Genomic DNA, 20,904 nt, shown 5'->3' with positions numbered 1-20,904 from the left:
GAAGAAGCATCCTGGAAACTGCACTTACAGCAAATCGGTAACAGGGTTTCATTGTTTGAATGCAGCATCAGTTTAAATATGATAAACACTGATGGTCGGGGATGATTGCAACACCACACTAGAATTTCTATGGAATATATGTCAGGGATAAGGGTGAAAGTGGGGAGGACAACTGATGCTAGGTATGTTTGGCACCAAAATACTGAGAAACACTGGGCTACTGGTCCCTGCCAGAGTTTCCTCTCAGTCCTGACACTGATCTACAGGGGGCCCTGGTCTGCATGACATATTCATGTCACAATGCTCCCTCAATAAGAGTTTAGAGGCATCAATGAGTATTTCTGTAGATCTGAAGAATAAGATTCCACAACTATGCCAATAACTTAATAGTTTATTAGTCAGTCAACAATATTACAAATATTTAAAAATTACTTAATATAAATAGTTGGCAGCAAACTATTCCATTACAGAGTTAAATTACCAGTACAACAGACAGACTGGAGATTTAGACATCTGGAAGATAACAATAAAATAAACTAAAATATTTTAACGAAAAAATTTAAGCTGAAGGCGTTTACCTAGTGTCCATAAAAGCATGGGTTCTCTTTTTATTTAGAAAAAAATAAAAAAAGGCTTTAACACCCCATTAGGAATATAAAATAAAATCAACTGAAAATATTAATTTGCATATCAAAGAACCATTTATAATTACAATCCAAACACTCCATAAACCACTTGTGCGATTCTATACAGAAACTGGGAATTAGAAACTAGTTGCTTTAATATTACAAAGATTTCAGCTCCAAAAATAATTCAACATAAAATAAACTTTAGCAATTAGTGTCATAAAATTATATATTTCCACATAAAAATACAAAATAATATTAATGACAAGAATATGAAAAATTATTCCAAGTATTTTACTACTATTAAAATAAAATAAAACCCAAAAAAACAAAATAGAAATATGCATGAAAAAAGTCTCTCCTTTTGTTAGCAAAACACTATCCAAAATAACTACAATCATTTACATCAGTACAAAGATTTCTGGATTTAAAAAATAGTTGCAATGACAAAAGGGGTATCTTTTCTGACAGTAAAAAATGACACTGTGGATAAAATCTGCAAAATATGCAATGAAAAAAATAAATTTGCATTAAAAAGGTTTACACTGTTATTTTTTTTTATACAAACATTAGAAACAGTATTGCACATCACAACACAGAATCGAGGTTAGTCAGCCTTCCAAAATGTGTTATATTCAAGTTTTGTAGCATCTTTGAGGAGAGGCTCTGTGCAGCCAGATGCAACAGGGATAAATATCAAGTGTTTTCCATACACAAATATATAAATGCTAAATGTTTCCTTCTTAACAAAAAGTGTGGATTTTTAAAGTTTTTTTTTTTTTCCTCCACAGTCATACTTTTGGGCAGCAATATGAACATTTAGGGAACACAAGTGAAGAAGCTTTGAAAATACAAAAATACAATCAAAATTAATAATTTTCTACAAAAATAGTAAAATAAATATGATCTGTAAATTAAAAAAAAAAAAAACTCCAATACAGTGTTCAACAGTTAGGAAATAAGAATGTAGTACATAAAAGGCCAAAAAAAAAAAAAAAGAAAGAAAGAAAAAGAGGTAGGGGTGAGGTGGGGAGGGAATAAAAGATTAGACTGACAAGCTTTAACTATAACAGAAATGAAGGTAAAGCAAACCATACATTTCTGCCATTTTTACCCGTGGCAAAAAGGGGGTTCTGTTTCATTTCCCTTCATTCCCAATATTTATTTCTGTTTAAGAAGGGAAAGTGATTTTCAACATCTCCAATTATTTTCATCATATAATTTATTTTAGTGTTCATTATTTAATACATGAAAAGGCTCTTCAATTTTAAACATTAAGCAGAAATTATGAAAATAAAGTTAAAAAATCTGCGAAATTAAATATCTAAATAATTAACATTGCAAAACTACTGATTTCTTTTCTAAATTCCAAAAATTGAGGTATAGCAAAGGAGATGTCATCAGTCAAAAAAAGTGTGCCATAAAATAGCTGACTGTTGGAAAAATCTCTCACAGAGATATAAAAATAGTGCATAACAAATGTCAAATGGATCAAGGTTGGCAGGGTTAAGGTTAGAAAAGAATACTCCAAAAATCTGGAGGATCATGGTTAAGTAACAAATAGGGAACATTGACAAATAAATTAGTAAAAAGCTCTTCTGAAAACAGCATCAACTTTAAACATTAAAAACTTGAACCACAACCACAATAAAACAGCAGAGTTAGACATGAACCACATATTTTTACAGTACAAAAAAGCACACCAGAGACAACCAATATTAAGATCAACACTTTGCTCACGTGAAGGATTGTCCCAAGGGGTTGCTATAAGGCAACACCCTTGTAATTTTCTCTCTTTAGAATCAAGAACCTTAGTTCTGCATTTTTAAAAAACATCTACCATTGTTGGGTGCTTTGCTTCGATTGCAGAGTAACTTTTACACTAAAATATAAGGGCTAGTTGCATTAAAAATGCTCTAAAGAGAAAAAATATCACGAATGATATTCTAATAGTGTTCAGTACCAAGAGAAACTCATTAACTATTGCATGTTTCCATGCTACTTTCTCAAAAAAACTGCAAGCAAAGTCATTACCAAAATTCCTTCATCAAAATCTAAAAAAAAAAAAAAAAAAGCAATTCTTAACCGTTAATAACAATGTTCCATGCAACAGTGACCCCAGTTTAGACAGAAGACCCCAATATACATAGGTCAAACACATAAGCAAGTTTAAGCCAGATTTCACCATTGTCTTTAAGGTAAAATTGAATTTTATGCAACTAGCCATCTGTATATTTCCCCATCTCCATTTTGACTTTACTTAGGTTTACTAAAGTTTTGCATTCATATATAAAGTTCGTTTGTTTAAATATGGGTTTCCTGTGGGTCTTACATTTGGTGACTGGTTAGCAGTGTGCTGGCCATCTTTGGTTTATAAAGGATGTCTTAACCGTGAACTATCAAAGGGGCTAAAATCAACCTTCTTTAAAATTCTAGTATTTTTCTTTTACTCAATCTTTTATCTATACTATATCACTGCACATTAATTAGAACCGCACATCACAAAATTGCACAGGGATTACAAATATTACATCCAGTCTGCATAAAATCGAATTCCACTACCGACCAGATCACAAAATGGCTGCACTCTCTAATCTAAAACTAATTTGCATATTGTACACATGTAGGACAAATTTTTTAACTTGAAGTCACAATAATGCATGCAAGTTTGCTTTTTTTAAACAAATTTTATAATTTGTTCATGCTACCTAGATTCAAGAGAGCTTTTTTGAACATTTGCAATACCTCACCTCTTGTTAGTTAATAATTCTAGTGCATGCATAAGGTGTATACAGGTAAGTAAACATGCATTTTTTTTCACATTCTAAAACTATGGCAGTTTAGGCCATATTGTGCTGCCTGCATTTTATCTGCAATGCAGTGTGTCTCTAACGTTTTCAATCCCGTATTAATAGGTGGCATTTACACATAACACCTATATAGCAGCAAAGCTAATACAGCTTGTGATTAAAAATGTTTAAAAATAGCTAATAAATCAGATTATCTTGAGGTATTATTTCTTGCAAGTCAAAATGGAGAGCAAAAAAATCAACCCTAATTTTTAGTTTATGTATACACTGAAAATAGCAACAATAAAAATAAGCATTTGTAGCAGACATATTCCATCTTCACTATTATTTTGCTACCTTTGGTAAATTACTGGGGCAGATCTTGAAGTTAAAAACCCACGTTTAGAAATAAGTGCACGCTTCACCCACTATATAGCAGCAGACTGTTTGCCCCTACGCAAAACATTCTCATATCTAATTTTAACTTTACATATAAAAATAACTTGGAGAAAATACAAAAAAACATTTTATTTTAACATGAAAATATCACAAAAATTAGTAAGCCTGAGATGTAGGGTTTTGGTGAAAAACAAGAGGCTTGTAGTGTTTTGGCTGCTGATAAAGATGCATGTATTGGTAGCTGGGGTGAAAGCAGAAGAATGCACTTATTTCTTCCGCATGTCGCGTCTTCAGACACAGTAAGCCACATGCACCCTTTTCCTTCCTTGTTACACAGAGGCCGGTGTGCTATTCTTAGTTCCAGCGGAAGTGGATCTGACGTGGGCGATCAGCACCTTCCTTTACCAATGGCTTATGGAACTCACGTCCTGCACGAGAGTGGATATTTGCCCAACAAAACTCACAGTAATACTGCAGGCAAGTGACATTGGCACAGAAAAAGGGAGCAAATTTTCCACCACAGCGTGCGCCCTGGCATTCATCACACATCTGGTCATCTAGCACATATGGCTTTACCTCCACCTGGAAAGAGAGAAGAAAAAAGTCTCCCATTAAGTCTGCTTCAGAAATCATTTTAGTAAATTTAAAATGTTCAGGGTGTTCTCGAGGAAAGGACCAGCATTAAACACCAAGAAAGTAGGCAGTTTCCCAGCGAAATAGCTTTACCATGTAGTAGGTTAAAAAACAAAAACAAAAGCAAAAACAAAACCCAACAACAAAGTCATTCTCTTCTGGCACTAATCATCTTTTTCTAAGATGTTTCATATTCATAAGTGATCAGGTGATTAAACGAGCACTTAGTTTTAGTTTGGTAATTTTATTTTATCTTGATATATTTTCTTTCAAGGACTATAAACTGAGCGGTATTTACTGTATTTTTCAACGGCAGAAAATACTTTTAAAAACTATACATCTAACTGATTTGTAAAACATTTTACCTTTACCTTCCGTGAAGTAACATCTTTAAAACACCTGTGTTGTTAATATTTTGGAGGCAGGGTGATTATGAGTAAAAAAAGAGAAGGGCATGGAAGACAAATGGTTTTTACACCTTTTCCCCTTCATTCCAGTAGTACCTGAGAGATGGCCCAACCCCCAACAACCACTGATTATGTACCTGCTTATAACTACTTGGTGCACACATACCAGAATTGTGGATAATCTTATTAAAGGCGTATCTAGACTTCTGTGAATTTATGAGATACAAAGTCAAAGAGGCCCACTGAGAAGGCCTGACTCAGAAGACCTCAGACCACGGTCAGCTTTGAGGGCTAATTTAAACCTCAGTTTCCAGGTTTGTAAATTGAGAAGAATCCTAGAATCGCTTCACAGCGCTGTGAGGATTAGATTATGCAGGTAAAAGTGTTTAAGGCAGTGCTTGGTACACAGCAGAGACTCTAAGCCAGTACTGCCTACTAATAATAACTATGAATGGAGGGCTATTACCTTTGTCTGACTTAATGTGCCAGGCAGCCTAAGACTTCAGGCTTTCCTGAGAAGAGGGAAAACTGAATGTTTAAAGGGTTTGGTTAGAGATAAAGAAGTGTTTGCCAAAGGTAAACAAATAACAAGCCAACAATTTCTATTTTGAATGTATTAACACTTGCATGTGTGCAGAAAATGCACATATAAGGGCATTTTCTGAAGCATTTTTCACAAGAGCAACAACGAATAGGGAAAAACCTAAAAGGTGATGAAAAGGACTATAAAACAAACATCTGATAGAAAGGTAATGAAATTAAGTTGTTGTTTATATTTGCATTTCACTGATTAGGGCTGGAAAAGCATTCTATGTACATTGAACATTTTGCTTTTCTGAATAGTCTGTATCTTTTGAATATTTTCCCAATGAAGGTTTTTTTTTTTTTTTTTTTTTTGAAGTGAATCCTCTTTGCCAGTTAAGGATTTTTAACCTTTTTTCCATTGGCTTTTGATTTTTTTAAAAGATCTTTGACACTCGGTCTAAAATTTTTATGCTCAATCTTTATTTTTTAATTTTTTTCTATTGTGAATCCTATCTTGATTGTCAGTCTATTTCTGATTCATTATCTTCATTATAATATTATGTAACTAAAACTAACTATACACACACACATAGCTATAACTACATAATATTGTTATAATAATATATAATAACTATAATCAAAGAAATTACCAAAGAATATCTCAAAGTGCCATGAGAATTACTGAATTTCATTTTACTAGATGATAATCAAAATGAGCACAGGGAAAGTGTCTGTTCAATACTTACTTAGTAAGAGGATCTAGCAGAATATCTAGCACAAAGTAGAAACTATCTGAATAAATGTGGTACATTTACATATGTTTTCTTGATTATGCCTCTTGTCTCTACTGTAATTAAAGACAGTGTCTGTGTGGTTTACTTCATTTCCATGATACCTCATAAAATACTTGGTGCTTAGGAGTTACTGAATGTAAAACTGCTGAATTAAATTTCAAAATGCAATGATTTCAATTATTTGTATTTCAAACTTCTAGATATTATTTTATGAAGCTAATCTAATTACCTTCAAAATCACAGACTTTAAAGATAGTAAACTGGATTTTAAACTTATGATTTTAGAGTATTCTGATTATTTCTGATTAATAACCTCTAAAAACGAGCTCTTGTATGTGTGAAAAGGTGTTGGGAGTTTCATCAATTCTGTGCCTATTCTTACTTTCCATTATGATGTCCCTCCCTAATTTCACTTCAGAGAACCTATCTGGAATACTCTGCCACCAGGATTCACAACTAATGAAATAACTCATATTTAATTATCCAACTTGAACTTCAACACAACTCCCTTCAGTAAGTACCAGAAGGCACAGTGAGTATTATTACTCATGGAGTAACATACAAAATTACAATGAATTACACTTTTGTGGTGATGGTGTTTCCCAGCTTTTGGGGAGATAGGAATTAAACCTCAAAGAGCTCATGAGCCAAAAGATCAAGTTGAGTGAACAATTTCAATCCTTCCCAAATTTCTGGGTTATCAGTTATAAATTTAAAATTAATCAGTTGTTATGGTTTAATAACTACATTCATACTAGAGACATGAAAGGTATAAAGATCAATTGTGTGTGTGTGTGCGCGTGAGCAAGCTCAAATTCTTTAATTCTTTTTTTTTTAAAGATTTTATTTTTAAGTAATCTCTACACCCAACATGGGGTTCGAACTCATAACCTCAAGATCAAGAGTCGCATTCTCAACTGAACCAGCCAGACAGCTCTCAAATTATTTCAGATATAGTTCAAAATATACCTTAAGCAGCTCATATCTTAAAAATTAAACTTTTCTCTCAGGCACTGTAATGCCTTTCTAAGAAGGCATGCATGTGTTTCTGAATTCACTTGCTGTGCATCTGAATTGCTCCTTAGGAATCCATATTCTGCCCCAAATAACTGGTCCTTTACTATCATTTTGGAAACAAGAATGAGGCAGGACACTGCAAGGATGTTTTTCCTGTGATTCTGCATGCTAAATAACTATAATTATATACAATGTAGGTAATCTCCTCAGTTGACTAGACCACTTCTTTGCAAAAGTCAGGGTTAGACTAGATACATGGTCTCAATCATGGCTGCACATTAGAATCGCCTGGAAGCTTTACAAATTTCGGCTGCCCTTGAACAGTTACAACAAAATCTCTGGGGTCGGAGGATGGGGGAACCCAGCCGTCAAGATTTTTCTAAATTCCCAGGTGACTTTATTCTGCAGCTGAGGGTGAAAACCACTGGATTACAGGAACTCCAGTTCAACAAATTTTCCTGCATGGTGTAATTAAAGCAGACACCTTCCACTTAGATGGTGAGACTGTGTGTGTTGCAAAAGTTTAAGTAACAATGCAAAAAAAATCACTCTGCTTGTATGAACTGAACCTATGCTGTACTTTTTTTTGTTTGTTTTCTATATGGGATGGCTTGGTAATTAAACTAATGACTACTTTTAGAGTCCACAATTAGTCAATCCATACACCTAAACCAGCTCCACTGCCTCCAAAATAGTCTTTTAATATATACAAACAGCCTCAGAGAAGGAACTTCAAGAAACTGTTACACTGAGGAAAAAAAATACTCAAGTTATATCTTTTAATTTGGATATACAAAAAGTTAAATTACCTCTAATTCTTAGCATATCTCATCTGTAATACAATGCAAACATGATTATTTTAAAATATTGCTTAGCTGTATATATGCACTATGAGCAAATTTTAGTATGAAATAGATTTGCAATTGAACAACTGAGTTTGGGTCACTCCTTTTCCCTATTTTCAATGGTAATCAGTAGTAGGAATTATTCAGTGGGGTGGCTTTTAGTTAACGAATATTCATAGGACTTCCTAAAAATTTTTACTGTGATTACCTATACAATGCAACTGAAGAGTAAATGTTTTAAAGTTTAGGATAATTATTTTGTGTGTTTAATTTTTTTTTGTATATTTATCATTTTGTATATTTAGGGAAATATACAGTGTATTTTTATTTTAAATTTAATGATAAAAGATAAAAACACTTAAATAACAGTGCCAAACTTTAAATGCTTCTACATATGAGAATTCATTTAATCCTCAAAATAATTGTGAAAAAGATACTATTATTGCTTTCCATTTGATAAATGGGGAAAAAGAGGCATACTGAGGGTTAATTTCTTGAGGATTACAGAGCACCTGGTGGATATAGCATCCTGGGCATGCTGGCTCCAGGGTACAGGCTCCCGCTGAGCAGGGAGCCTGATGAGGGGCTCAATCCCAGGACCCTGGGATCATGACCTAAGCTAAAGGCAGATACTTAACGGACTGAGCCACCCAGGTATACCCAGGGTACAACTCTTAAAAGAAGCCCTGCTTCTATGGTTAGAAAGGTGTTAAGACTTCATTGGTGGATTTTTAAATAAACAACAACAACCAAAAACTCCACAACCTGATGTGCTTTTACAATGACATTTAAATTTTGTATACTGTATCTGAAGTTCAAAGTATGGGGAACGCCATTGGGCTCTGCTCAGTGGGGAACCTGCCTCTCCCTCTGCCTGCTCCTCTCTCTCTGACAAATAAATAAATAAAATCTTTAAAAAAAAGTTCAAAGTATGTTCAATAATTTTACATTTCAGTGGTATTTTGATATAATACTCTTTAAGATTTAAAGATGTATAAAAAAATAGAGTGAATTATATTGTCAACTTGGTAGGGTAGTAAGCTCTGGATCAGCACCTTATTATAGGATGTTAAATGCTTTCCCAATATGCAACTTACGCGTTTATCAATATCCCCATGCTGAAGCTGAACAAACCGAGCACTGATGGCAGCAATATAGCTCTGCTGATTGGAGAAAGCAACTCGACCAGCACCTTTTGGGTATTTTAGCTCAGGATCTGTATCAATTCCTGCATAACAAACTCCACCATACAGCCGGTCCATGATCATAGCAAGTTCCACTTGAAAAGGAAAAGAAATTCACATCAAATGTGAGAGAACACAGTAAATCAAAAGTTTTTAAAAGTTTAAAAGTTTTTAAATAACTTTTTTAAAAAGGGAAAGTCATTAGGATAAATAGTTTTACGCTGTTTTCTAAATACAATCCTTTCACCTGCATATTGGACCCAATATGCTCTCACTACAGAATTACTTGGCAATTCTCCTCTCTCCTTTATCATCAGTTTTTCCCTCTACAAAGGATCATTCCCAATCTTAAAAAAACAAAACAAAACAAAACACAAAAAACCCAAAACAAAACTCTTGTTTTTCTCCCTCTCAGTGACTGCTTAATTTCTATATTCTTCCTTTACAGCCAAATTGTTAAATTTTTTTTCTTCTACTACCTCATCCTTCTCTTCCCATTCCTTGTTCAACCTTTATAACTAGACTTTCATCCCTTGTTAACTCCATGTTAATTGCTCATGCCACTGTCAAGTACAATGGTCAATCTACCTGGAAGCAGTACGGGAACATACGTTAACGTCTACTTCCTGCATCTGGCTTTCAGGAAACATTTTTCTACTAATTTTCATCCGATTTCACAATTCCTTAGTCTTCCTTGCTGGTTCCTCTTCAACTCCTTGACTTTTCGATGTCAGAGTACTCTAAGTTTCAGTCCTAGATTTCTCTTTACACTTGTGGGCTATGGGTGACTTTATCCCATGTCATGGCTTAAATACCATCTATCTGTCTTCATGTCCTAAATTCCTGTCTCCAGCCTCGGCCTCTTCTCTGGACATCGAAGTCATTGATGCAACCACCAGGAGATGGTCAACTGGAGTTGTTGTCTTGGACAACTCCTACTGACATTTAATAGACCTTCACCACCTAGTTTGAAATGACACTCCTGATCTTCCACCATCCCATTAAATATGCTCCAGTGAGTTTTTGCTAACTCAGCTGGTAAGCAATAGAAAAGATAAAGTTCCTAAGATTCTTGGCTTCAATCCTTTCTATTTTCTGTTTTCCCCACTACACATGCAATCCTATGAACCTGATTTTCTAGACCTATCTAAAATCCAATCTCTTCACCTCCATCAACTAACATCCTGTTCCAAACTCTCATTATTTTTCATCTGGATCGTGGCAATAGCCTTAACTCTTTGTTTCTGATTTACTGTCGAAACAGTAGCAAGGCCCCTCAGAACAGTAGCAAGAGTAATTCTTAGATATCAGATATAAATGGCATAACTAAAATTTCTACTTCGGAGCTCAAAATGGTACCACCAAGTTGCTTTCAAAATCAAGACCACAATTTCTCTTCTCCAGTGTTCTTTATCACAGTAGAAGGTGTGACTATCTATATAGTGGCTAAAGACTGAAAGCTGAGATTCAGCTTTTGAGGTTACCTCATAAATTGTCTGGGACATGTTTTTACTTTGCTCTCTCACCACTGCTACCTCCAATCTAAGCTCATGTTATCTTTCTCCTGCCCTGCAAGAATGGGCTCCTAAAAGAGTCAAATCCTATCTCCTCAACCCAGCTGCCTCCAAAATATGTCATTAGCTACAGTTATCTAAAACTCTTCATTGGTTTCCCCTTGCTCTGAGGATAAATACTGAATTAGCTTATCAGACAGATTTGTATGGTCTGATCCCTATTCACTTTTTCTATGCCTTTTTGTGTCTCTCTCCTCACTTCTTATACCCTTAGTCAGCCACTCTGGATTTCTTTCAGTTCCTCCAATGCCCTCCGCTTCCCTCCACTAAAGATCTTCGAATATGCTCTTCCCTTTGTCTGAAAACACACTCCTCACAACCCTCCTGCCACCTCAACTCTATTCCTTCTGCTGTGTCAGCTCAAATGCAAGGATTTCTAAATATTAGACTACACCACATTCCCGTGATGTTCTTCTACTCTCTGTAGTCTTTCTTTGTAGCAGTTATATTCTGTAAGTATTTATACATGTGAATGGTTCTTTTAACGTATGTCCTATACTGACTGGAAAAGGATGTTCTCAGTGGTGGAAAGCACTAACACACTTCACAGGGCACAGGGAATCATAAAGCATGCTTGTACAGTGGGCATACAGGTTCTGTAATTATGTTCCTGGATAACATTTCTGGTAAATCTCTGGTTTCTTGTTATTGATGAACAGAAGTTTATTACTTATCAAAGCACTATTTAAAAAAACAAAACGTACTTCTTCAAATATCAGAGTCAACCAACATAAAATAAACAGACCCAAAATTCTTTTTAGAAGTCAGAAGTATTTGGATCCTTCTTATAGAGTCTGCTTGAAGTTAATTATTAATATTGATAGATGAGTGTCTACTTCTCCACTTACTTGACAATTTTAAGAATACTTCTCAGAATTCTGTAGGAAACAACTCTTGGAGCATAAAGAATCTGCCCTTTGCCCACCCAACAGTACATAACAGCTCTGAAAAGTTTACTGAATTCATTCATATTTAATTTTTATTTTAAAGAAGCAACATTTGTTAACATTCTACTTACCAGCCCTTAATGGCCTAGGAACACCCCCAACAAAAATTGTTTTTCGAGGATCCAAAGGCTGAGAACCATCCATCACAAAATCACTATCACTTAAGTTCCAAGGACGGATCTGAACCTAGGAAGAAAATCACATCACTGTAATTGGTCTTATTCTCTTGACAGCTAATGCTACTTTGTGCCGGTTAACATAAGTGGTCCTTTTATTTTTCAAAATTTTGTATAGCTGGATTTGAAAATACATTATTTTTTTAAGCTAGATACTATAAGTTATTGGGATTTTTAAAAACTGAGCTCTTAACATGGTATTCTAACTTTTTTATCATTAATTACTTCAAACCAGTTTTTGGAAAACTCGCATTTGTAGCCTTAAGTTCACATACAGTATTTACTTACTGGTTTGTCCTTAATGGTGGGACTGGAAACACACAGATAGAGTTTTCCATCTTCTTCAATACAAGCATCAATTAGTGCTTGAACTGAGCTCTCTTCTTGAAAGAGAAGGAATGCATAGCCTGTAATAACCATTAAAAATGAGGCAATATTGCAAAGGAAGTGACTTCACCCCAAATTTCAATACTATTTAGAAAACACATGCTTTTGCAAAAGAAAAAAAAAATTAACTATCAGAGAGAACCAGAATTATTAGACTTTCTATACGAGAGCACAATATCCTATGGAATACACACAAAAACAGATACTCATTAATTAGCTATCTTATATAGAGTGCTTTCTATCCAGTGCTGTGCTAAAAGCTTTACATAAATTATTTCATTTGATTCCCACAGCAAGTCTCTAAGACAGTATTCCCATTTTATAGAAGAAAAACCTGAGGTATCCAGCAGTTAATGACTTGCCCCAAGTCAGTCACATGAGCAAGCAGTTGGTGGAGTAATTTCAAACCCAGGAGAGCCCCCAAGGTCTCCCAAGATACTGCCTTCTTCAAGAACTTGGCAGGACTAACCCCTCGATTATATTAGAAGGTTTCTAAAGAGGCCCTCAGGGTAAGACATGCTCTGGTGCACAGTTTGGGCTAGAACACACTTGGAAAGGCGCAAGAATTTCCCTAAGGAAGGGGAAATAACTAGAAGTCAGCATGTCAACTTCAAATTTGTACTAAGAAAACTGCCTTAAGGAGGCTGGAGCAAAATGGGTCCTCCAGCATGGGTCAGGACCTTAAAATCAAACTCTCTACTGGGATAAACCGTGGAACACTTCAAGTAGTCTGGAGACTATGTTTGGACTTTGGAACCAAACTCTTGCTTATTAGATGCCTGTACCTTTGGGAGATACGCCCTTCCTCCTCTCTTTGTGATAACAGATTGTCATTCTTCAAGCAGAACAGACTTTAGTATAAAAAGAAGGTATCAAAATTTATACTGGAAGTTCACCATTACATGATTATTCCTAGAAGCTGATAATTAACTGACCCCAAAACACCCCTTTCTTTGATGAGATTTCTATGCAAACAAACCTAGAGAACTGTAATCTGGTTCTAATATGAAGAAGTCATCAAGCAGGCCATGCACATCTATCTATTCCATTAGACAATGGTAAATGTGAGATCATGTTTTACACAAAAATCAAAACATATAGCTTTATTGCCAACAATGGCTGTAATTGCCACAAAGGTCTGATGTGACACAAAAGTGCTTCATTTTAAAATTATAATTCCTGATTGCATAAATAAGCCATCAAATCAAACTATGCAACAGAAACTTTCTAAGGTATGATTATGTAAGATTAAAAAAACACATTGCAGAAACATTTCCAACTGCTAGAAATAATTTAAATATGCTTGAAAAATAAAAAAATGAAAACTTGTTTTAAGTGAAGGCTTTAATTTTGACAAAAGTTAAAGATTTGCGAGTTGTAACTCTTTTGTAATAACAGAGGATATAAGACCAATTTACAAAATATTTTAAATTCAGTAAATTTAATGTTATTTGTGATATTAATTTTTGATATTAATGTTTTAATTTTGGTTAGTTTTAAAGTGATACTTTATATTCAATACTTTTTTTTTTTTAAGATTTTGAGAGAAAGAGAGAGAGAGCGCATGAGGAGGGTGGTGGTGGGAGGGATAAGCAGGCTCCCACTGAGCAGGGAGCCTGACATAGGGCTTGCATCCCAGGATCCTGAGATCATGACCTGAGGCGAAGGCAGACGCTTAACCAATTGAGCCACCCAGGCACCTCTACATTAAATATTCCTACTATTAATGATTTGTGTAATTATTAGGTAAGAAATGTTTGTATCACAAAACTAATTAAGCAACATGGCAGGTAAATTACGATCTAGCTAAGGCAAACCATTAAATATTAAAATACTTTTACCAAAAACATACTGTACAGCAAACTAATACTCACATAGGGTGAACCTCATTCACTGTAAAAGAAACATATGTACACATGTGGCTCCATCTCCAAGGGCTCATGTTGCTGCCTTAATTACAAGGGAGCTTCACTAACTGGATGCTTTGTGCATCAGTGTTTCCAAACCATGGAAGATGAATTACAACAACGTCAAAACTGCTTAAAAGGACAAGGTTTGGAAACACTGGTCTTTGGCAATCACAATTAACTATGATTGTACCCCAAACTACGATTTGCCGGTGCCGCTTTATTCAGGTCTTTTTGCTTTGTTTTCAGTTTGAGAAAATAAACTAACCATCACCACAAAAACCACAATGACAACAACAACAGCAACAAAGATAGCAACTATTCTGTTTGATTAAATTTGTGCCAACACATCTTTCTAGGCTTAGAGTCCATCATCCTGTTACATGAACAAGAGGCTCAGGCAAAAAAATGTGTACCTGTCTCCACACAAACCAATTCTCATTCCTTCCTAAAACTGTATTTCAGTTCCTCCCTGGAACTCTGTTTGACTCCTTTATGTCTATCTGGATTACACAATACCTTCAGATTTCGTTCCGAACTTCTCAGTGAACCTTTCCCATCTACTTCAGGTAAAAGGAGCTTCTATTCTATAGTATTTATAGGTGATTTTTATCATGTGTTAGTCAGTTATTATTCTGTGCATTACCAAGAGTACAAAGATGAGTAAATGCAGAGTATTACAGACTATGGGAAGAACTGGATTTTAGCAAAATCATCACGGATTTATAGAGTTGTAAAAATCTAACATTGTAGCTGTGAAAAGGGCTATGAGAGAATGGAACAGTGCCAGGAGAGCCTACAATAGGAGTATGTGAACCATTAGGGGCATCCTGAAAGTATCCTGTGAGCAACCAATGTTTGAACTCAGACAAATGAGGGTATGTGGATGAAGACACATCAGAAGGGCCTTAGGGCCAGTGAGAATACCATACAATAAGAGCCCTAGGCAGGAGAGAGCAAAGCCGGTTTTTGGAACCAGAAGTGAACAAGAAGTAATAGAGGCAGAAGAAACCAGAGAGGTGGGGAGGTTGGGCAGGGCAAACCCATTTTTACCTTTATTCTAACTGAAAGAAACCACTGAAGGGTTTTAAGCAGATGGTCAAGAGATAGCAGTATCAGATGAGTTTTCAGAGAGATTACTCTGGCTATACTGTGGGAGAAAAACTGGAGAGAGGCAGAGGTATGGACTGACTAGTCACATTCCTGAAGTGGACCAGGATACTGGTAACTTAGGCAGGAATATTAGAAACTAACTGACATTTTTAAAAAATTTTTTATTTTTTATAAACATATATTTTTATCCCCAGGGTACAGGTCTGTGAATCACCAGATTTACACACTTCACAGAACTCACCAAAGCACACACCCTCCCCAATGTCCATTTTTACTGAACATTCAAAAACTTTACAAGAGGCTAAAAGAGTGAAGCAATAGAAAACAGATTAAAACTCAGTTTAAAACTCAGCAACAAATTAAAGCTCAGCAACAGATTAAAACTCAGACAAACAAATGAATGTCTATATCTATATGGAGCTTATTTTCTCTCTAAACTAAGTATCAGGACGTCCAAGACCAGTAAACTCCAAATTTGGGCGAAAATTTAGAGTACATGAAGAAAGGTCCATAGCTTTAATCAGACTTTCATAGAGATCTGGGATTCAGAATCCATGCTCAAAAGATGTTCTTGAGTCCATTAATCTAAGATCTAAAGGTATAAAACAGAAACCACTGGGTTATTCCATTTATCTAAAATCTACATGAACTAGTAATGGAGGTACTAGAATTCTCAGTGACAAATAAGTGAGATATCCCATATAATTCATTACCAGAAATCTTCAATTAGTTTTTGTATACCAATAACTATTCTAACATGTTTCCTTTCCCAGAGCCCAAATCAGACCATTAAATAGATCTACTGGAGTCTTTTTTCCAGGTTTGAAAATTTGCTCAGCCATGAGAATAACAGGGTTTTTGTTTTACTAAAATTTTATTTCAATGATGTTCAAAGAAAAGCTTTAGCTTTTAAACCTCCCCCTTTTTATTCCCTTCAGAGAATCTGCCATTAGCAACCTGACTGGACTCATGTTTAATTCTCTCCACTCACCTCCCCTGCTCATTGTGGGCAAGGGGAACTTACCTTTTCTCCCTACTAATGGTGGCCTTGCTTTTGGTCAGATGAATGATAGTGATTTGTTATTCTTGTGATATGGTGACAAGCCATAGTGGGTATCCTAGCAGTGAGTTACTAGCACAACTAGGTATCTTCTTCACATCTGATCTCTCTATATAAGGGGTTTGGACCAGTCACTTTCTCCTCTAGCTAAAGTAACCCACAAAGTAAATATTGCTCTGCTGTTATCTGTTATTGTTTGGAACACTTATGTAAGTCTGGCAATATTCATACTATTCATGCATTTATATTTTTCTCTCACTTCAAATAGTTCTTAATTTCATTGCATAGAGGGACACTTTTTTTACATGTTGGTACCCAAGTTACTTAGAAGGATGCTTCAAACTGAAAACAAAACCTCAAAACATTCATTGATTTGAGTGTTTGAAATCACTGTCAAACCATTACAGAGAAAGCACAGCTAGTGTCTAATGGCTCCTGACTGGGTTAAAGTGAAACTATGATAGCCCTCAGATCCATTCTTGTCACTTGATGCATGTTACCAGCCTTCACAAATTACTCTCTTAGTTTTTATAGAAAGGTGTGATGATATGCAATTCTAAAAGAAAACACAAAGTAATTGGCATTGTCTTATTTGCTCTCATAAAACTGATTCCCTAGAAAATATTAACAATAAAAATTCTTACCTTTTGGTGGAAAATAGGACTTGCTTTCTGCTTTATGAGGCCAATCTACTACCAAAGGCCCAAATCTTCTGAAGCTAGCAGTTATTTCATCTTAAAAAAGTACAATAATACACATTAGGAATTAGTTTTAATACTTCATTAAAAAACCCCCATATTTTATAAGTTAAAGATTTAATATTTAAAAGTACCAAGTACTCTAAGATAAACATGAAAACCGAAAACACGTCTAATATCCTTACTGACAAAATATATGAAACAGATATTTTAGCCAAAAGAAATTAATAAATTTAAGTAGCACGCTGACCAGAGCAATCAATTTAGTGTGAGTTTTAAAATTTTACCTAACGTTGTGTAGATACTAAGGGACTGATAGTATACCAAATCATAAATATTATTGGCTTGAAAAACATGCAAACATTATTTCAAGTTAAATAAAGAGACGATTACTGCTTGATAAGTAAAATCTCATAGGGAAAGAACAGGTCTGTTAGAACAAGACACCAAGAATTATCTTACTCATTAAGGTCTGACACATAACCAGGTAGCGTCACTGAAACAAATACAGGTCAAATACAATGATATGCTCTAGGTTATTTCCTCGTATGAAAACCTTATTAAACTAACACTTAGGACAGGTTTCTGGATATTTGAATAATTTAAAAATTTCTCAAAGTGCAGCAAAATCCTCTTAGTTGTGAATAAGAGTGGCAGACTTCCCACAACTGTACAGACATTGGACAGTTTCATATTTTTAATCTTTACCTTGAATTATTTTCTTTTGTTATTATTACAAATGGTGAATTTTACATCTGTTCAGCTTTTAGATAACCTGAATTTCCTGTTTATGTTCTGTTTCCATTACCCTTTTGGGCTTTATTACCTCTTTCTTACCTATTTCTAACAGCCTATTTATCCTCAAGGAAATTAAACTTCTGACTGTCATGCACTGCAGGCATTTTATTTTGTGTATTTTGGTAATATGAAAGATTTTAAGTTTTATTAGAAAAACTTTCTGTATGATAATCTTATTTACAAAAAAATACAATAATGATATGCATTTTAACATACAAAAAATTTTTAACTGTTTAATTACCTATTTCATATTTCAACAGGTGACAAAATATTTAGACAGAGATGGATATCTATCCTGACTGAAAATCTCAAGGTAAAAAATTCCATACCCCCATTCACATTTTATTTTAGGGTATTTTTGTTTGTTTGTTTTGTTTGAAGCTCAAATTATCACCCTACCTTCATCAATATCTGGAGGAAGACCACCAACAAAAACTTTTCGAGAGAAGCGTTCTATTCGTTCTCCATTTTGATGAGCTGAGTAACATGTGGGTGAATTTAAAACACCAACTTGATCGTTATGACCATCATCAAGCAGACCATCATCTATTGGAAAGAGGGAAGAACGACCTAAAATATAAGAACAAATACAACTTGAATCTCAGGTATAATGATAAAGTTGGGCATTAAAACAGCAATGACAAATTCAAAGGTTTAAAACATGAAGGTGATACAGGCATAAATAAAATAAGGGAAATTCAGATAGTTTAAGCTTTTAATTACTGGGATTCAAAAGAGAAGCAGTCTGAAGAATGACTTAGAAATAAATGTAGTCATATGACAACAATTATACTGCAAACAAACACTGGATCATTTCAATGTTTTATGGAAAGCACTAAGAATCTGATGTATGAGAACAGTTTAAACTGGATATGTAACAGAAGAAACCTTTGAGAAATTGATGGCAAAAGGGAAATGGAACAGACTAAATAGATAAAAGCACATAATAAAAAGCCACTTGCAGACCACAGTTAAGTAAGGACAAAGGCAACAAATAAGACTTGCATATAAGGCTTTGAATTAATTGATTACACATGCAGATGGGGCGTCTTCAAATGTGTAAAACAGAAAAAGGCATCACCCTCTAGGACTTGAGCTCACCCTTCAAGGGTGCAACCCTTTGTCCATGGCACGTCCTACATAATTCTCTGCAGCAATCCTCATGCTACACTCCATGGGGATCAAAAAAATAAAATGACCTAATAAAATATAGTACCCTGCTCTCAGAGAATGTACATTTAGAAAAGATAAGATCTATACATATAACTATGGCACATATCCCTAAGAAAGCTTTAAAATACTTCAGAGGAATTTTGTTGGAGGAAGGGAGTAGGCTGGCTAATAAACAGGTAATTTCTTAAATTCCCAAGTGAGACTGAATGACAATTGTGGTAAAAAGGGAAAGCTAGTGGCATTTACTCAGTGCATTAGAGAGGGTAAGATATTTCCAAATAGAAATATTTATTAGAACATGGTTTTGAGTACATTTTCCAAGTAGAAGGAGAAACATAAGAGAAAAGAAGAAAATATGAATTTAAGAAATAGGGAGTAGTCAAAATTGACTACTACATGTTGGAAATAAGGAAAGTACAAGTAATAAAACAGCTTTGAGGCTAGTCAAAATACTTAGCTTTGAATGCCAGGCTAAAGGGGATGTTTTATTTAGTGTATGGTTAAAACAAAAAACTGGATTCAGGGAGCAAGATGATTTTACTGGTGCTTTGGGAAGACTTATAGCAAATGGGGTTAAAGTGATAAGAAATGAGCAGATCAGGAAGGATGGACGGCAAGATAACTATAGCAGTAAAGAGTAGATAGATATCTGGGAAACAAAAGAGAAAACTGGAAAGGAAGAACTAAAAGAATTAGAACATGAATGGTAGGAACCATTAACTAAATGTAAGGACAGTAAAGACCAAAAAATAGTATACAAAAGGGTAAATATGGAAGGAAACAATCAACAAAACAAGAAATATAACTCCCATCCCTTTGGAATGGGAGAGGACATTTGCAAATGACACTGACATTCTGATAAAAAGTTAGTATCCAAAATATGTAAAGAACTTATAAAACTGAATACACAAAAAAACAATCCAGTTAAAAAATTGGCAGGACACCCAAACAGACATTTTCCAAAGAAGACATACAGCTGGCTAACAGACACATGAAAAGTTACTTATCATCACTTGTCAGGGAAATGCAAATCAAAACTACAATAGATTATCACCTCACATAGTCAGAAAGGCTAAAATTAACAACTCAAGAAAGGACAGGTGTCAGCAAGGATACAGAAAAGGGGAACCCTCTTACACTGTTGGTGGGAATGCAAAAGGGTGCAGCCACTCTGGAAAACAGTATGGAAGATCCTCAAAAAATTAAAAAAAAAAATTAAAAATAAAACTACCCTATGAGCCAGTAATTACAGTACTGGGTATTTGCCCAAAGGATACAAAAACACTGATTCAAAGGGATACATGCATCCTGATGTTTACAGAATTATCCATAATAGCCAAATCATGGAAAAAACCCGAATGTTCATCAACTGATGAATGGATAAAGATGCTGTATATCTACGTACAATGGAGTATTATTCAGCCATCATGAAGAATGAAATCTTGCCATTTGCAATGATGTGGATCGAGCTAGAGAGTATTATGCTAAATGAAGTTAGTCAGACAAAGACAAATACCATATGACTTCACTCATGTGTGGAATTTAAGAAACAAAACAGATGAAGCAGGGCAGGGCAAGAAGAAAGGCAAACCAGGAAATAGACTCTTTACTATTCAGAACAAAGTGAAAGTTGATGGTGGAGAGGTGGGCAGGGGGATGGTGAAATAAGTGTTGGGGATTAAGGAGGGCACTTGTAGTGATGAGCACCAGGGGTTGTATTTAAGTGATGAATCACTAAATTTTACACCTGAAACCAATCTTATACTGTATGTTAAAAAACTGGAATTTATATAAAAGCTTGAAAGAAAAAAAAAAAAGGAAGGGTAGGTATGTAAAGCTGCATAGGCTGGGA

General features: G+C 34.9%; 1 protein-coding gene across 13 annotated transcripts in view; it reads right to left on the bottom strand.

The window, feature by feature from the left end:
- Positions 1-373: 373 nt before the first annotated feature.
- Positions 374-20,904, bottom strand: part of CPEB2 (cytoplasmic polyadenylation element binding protein 2) — a 71,017-nt gene continuing 50,486 nt past the window's right edge. For all 13 annotated transcript variants that reach the window (XM_032333868.1, XM_032333870.1, XM_032333864.1 and 10 more), the window contains 6 exons: positions 18,279-18,449; positions 17,028-17,117; positions 12,205-12,323; positions 11,812-11,926; positions 9,133-9,314; positions 374-4,396 (listed from right to left, as the gene is read on the bottom strand). In XM_032333868.1, the coding sequence (XP_032189759.1) occupies positions 4,169-4,396; positions 9,133-9,314; positions 11,812-11,926; positions 12,205-12,323; positions 17,028-17,117; positions 18,279-18,449 (905 nt within the window). In that variant the 3' untranslated portion in view covers positions 374-4,168. The remainder of the gene's footprint in view (positions 4,397-9,132; positions 9,315-11,811; positions 11,927-12,204; positions 12,324-17,027; positions 17,118-18,278; positions 18,450-20,904) is intronic.

The sequence above is a fragment of the Mustela erminea genome, chromosome 2 (assembly GCF_009829155.1).
Source record: "Mustela erminea isolate mMusErm1 chromosome 2, mMusErm1.Pri, whole genome shotgun sequence".
Taxonomy (NCBI): Eukaryota; Metazoa; Chordata; class Mammalia; order Carnivora; family Mustelidae; genus Mustela; species Mustela erminea.
The sequence above is the reverse complement of the archived record's forward strand: the minus strand, read 5'-3'. Positions and strand labels throughout refer to the sequence as shown.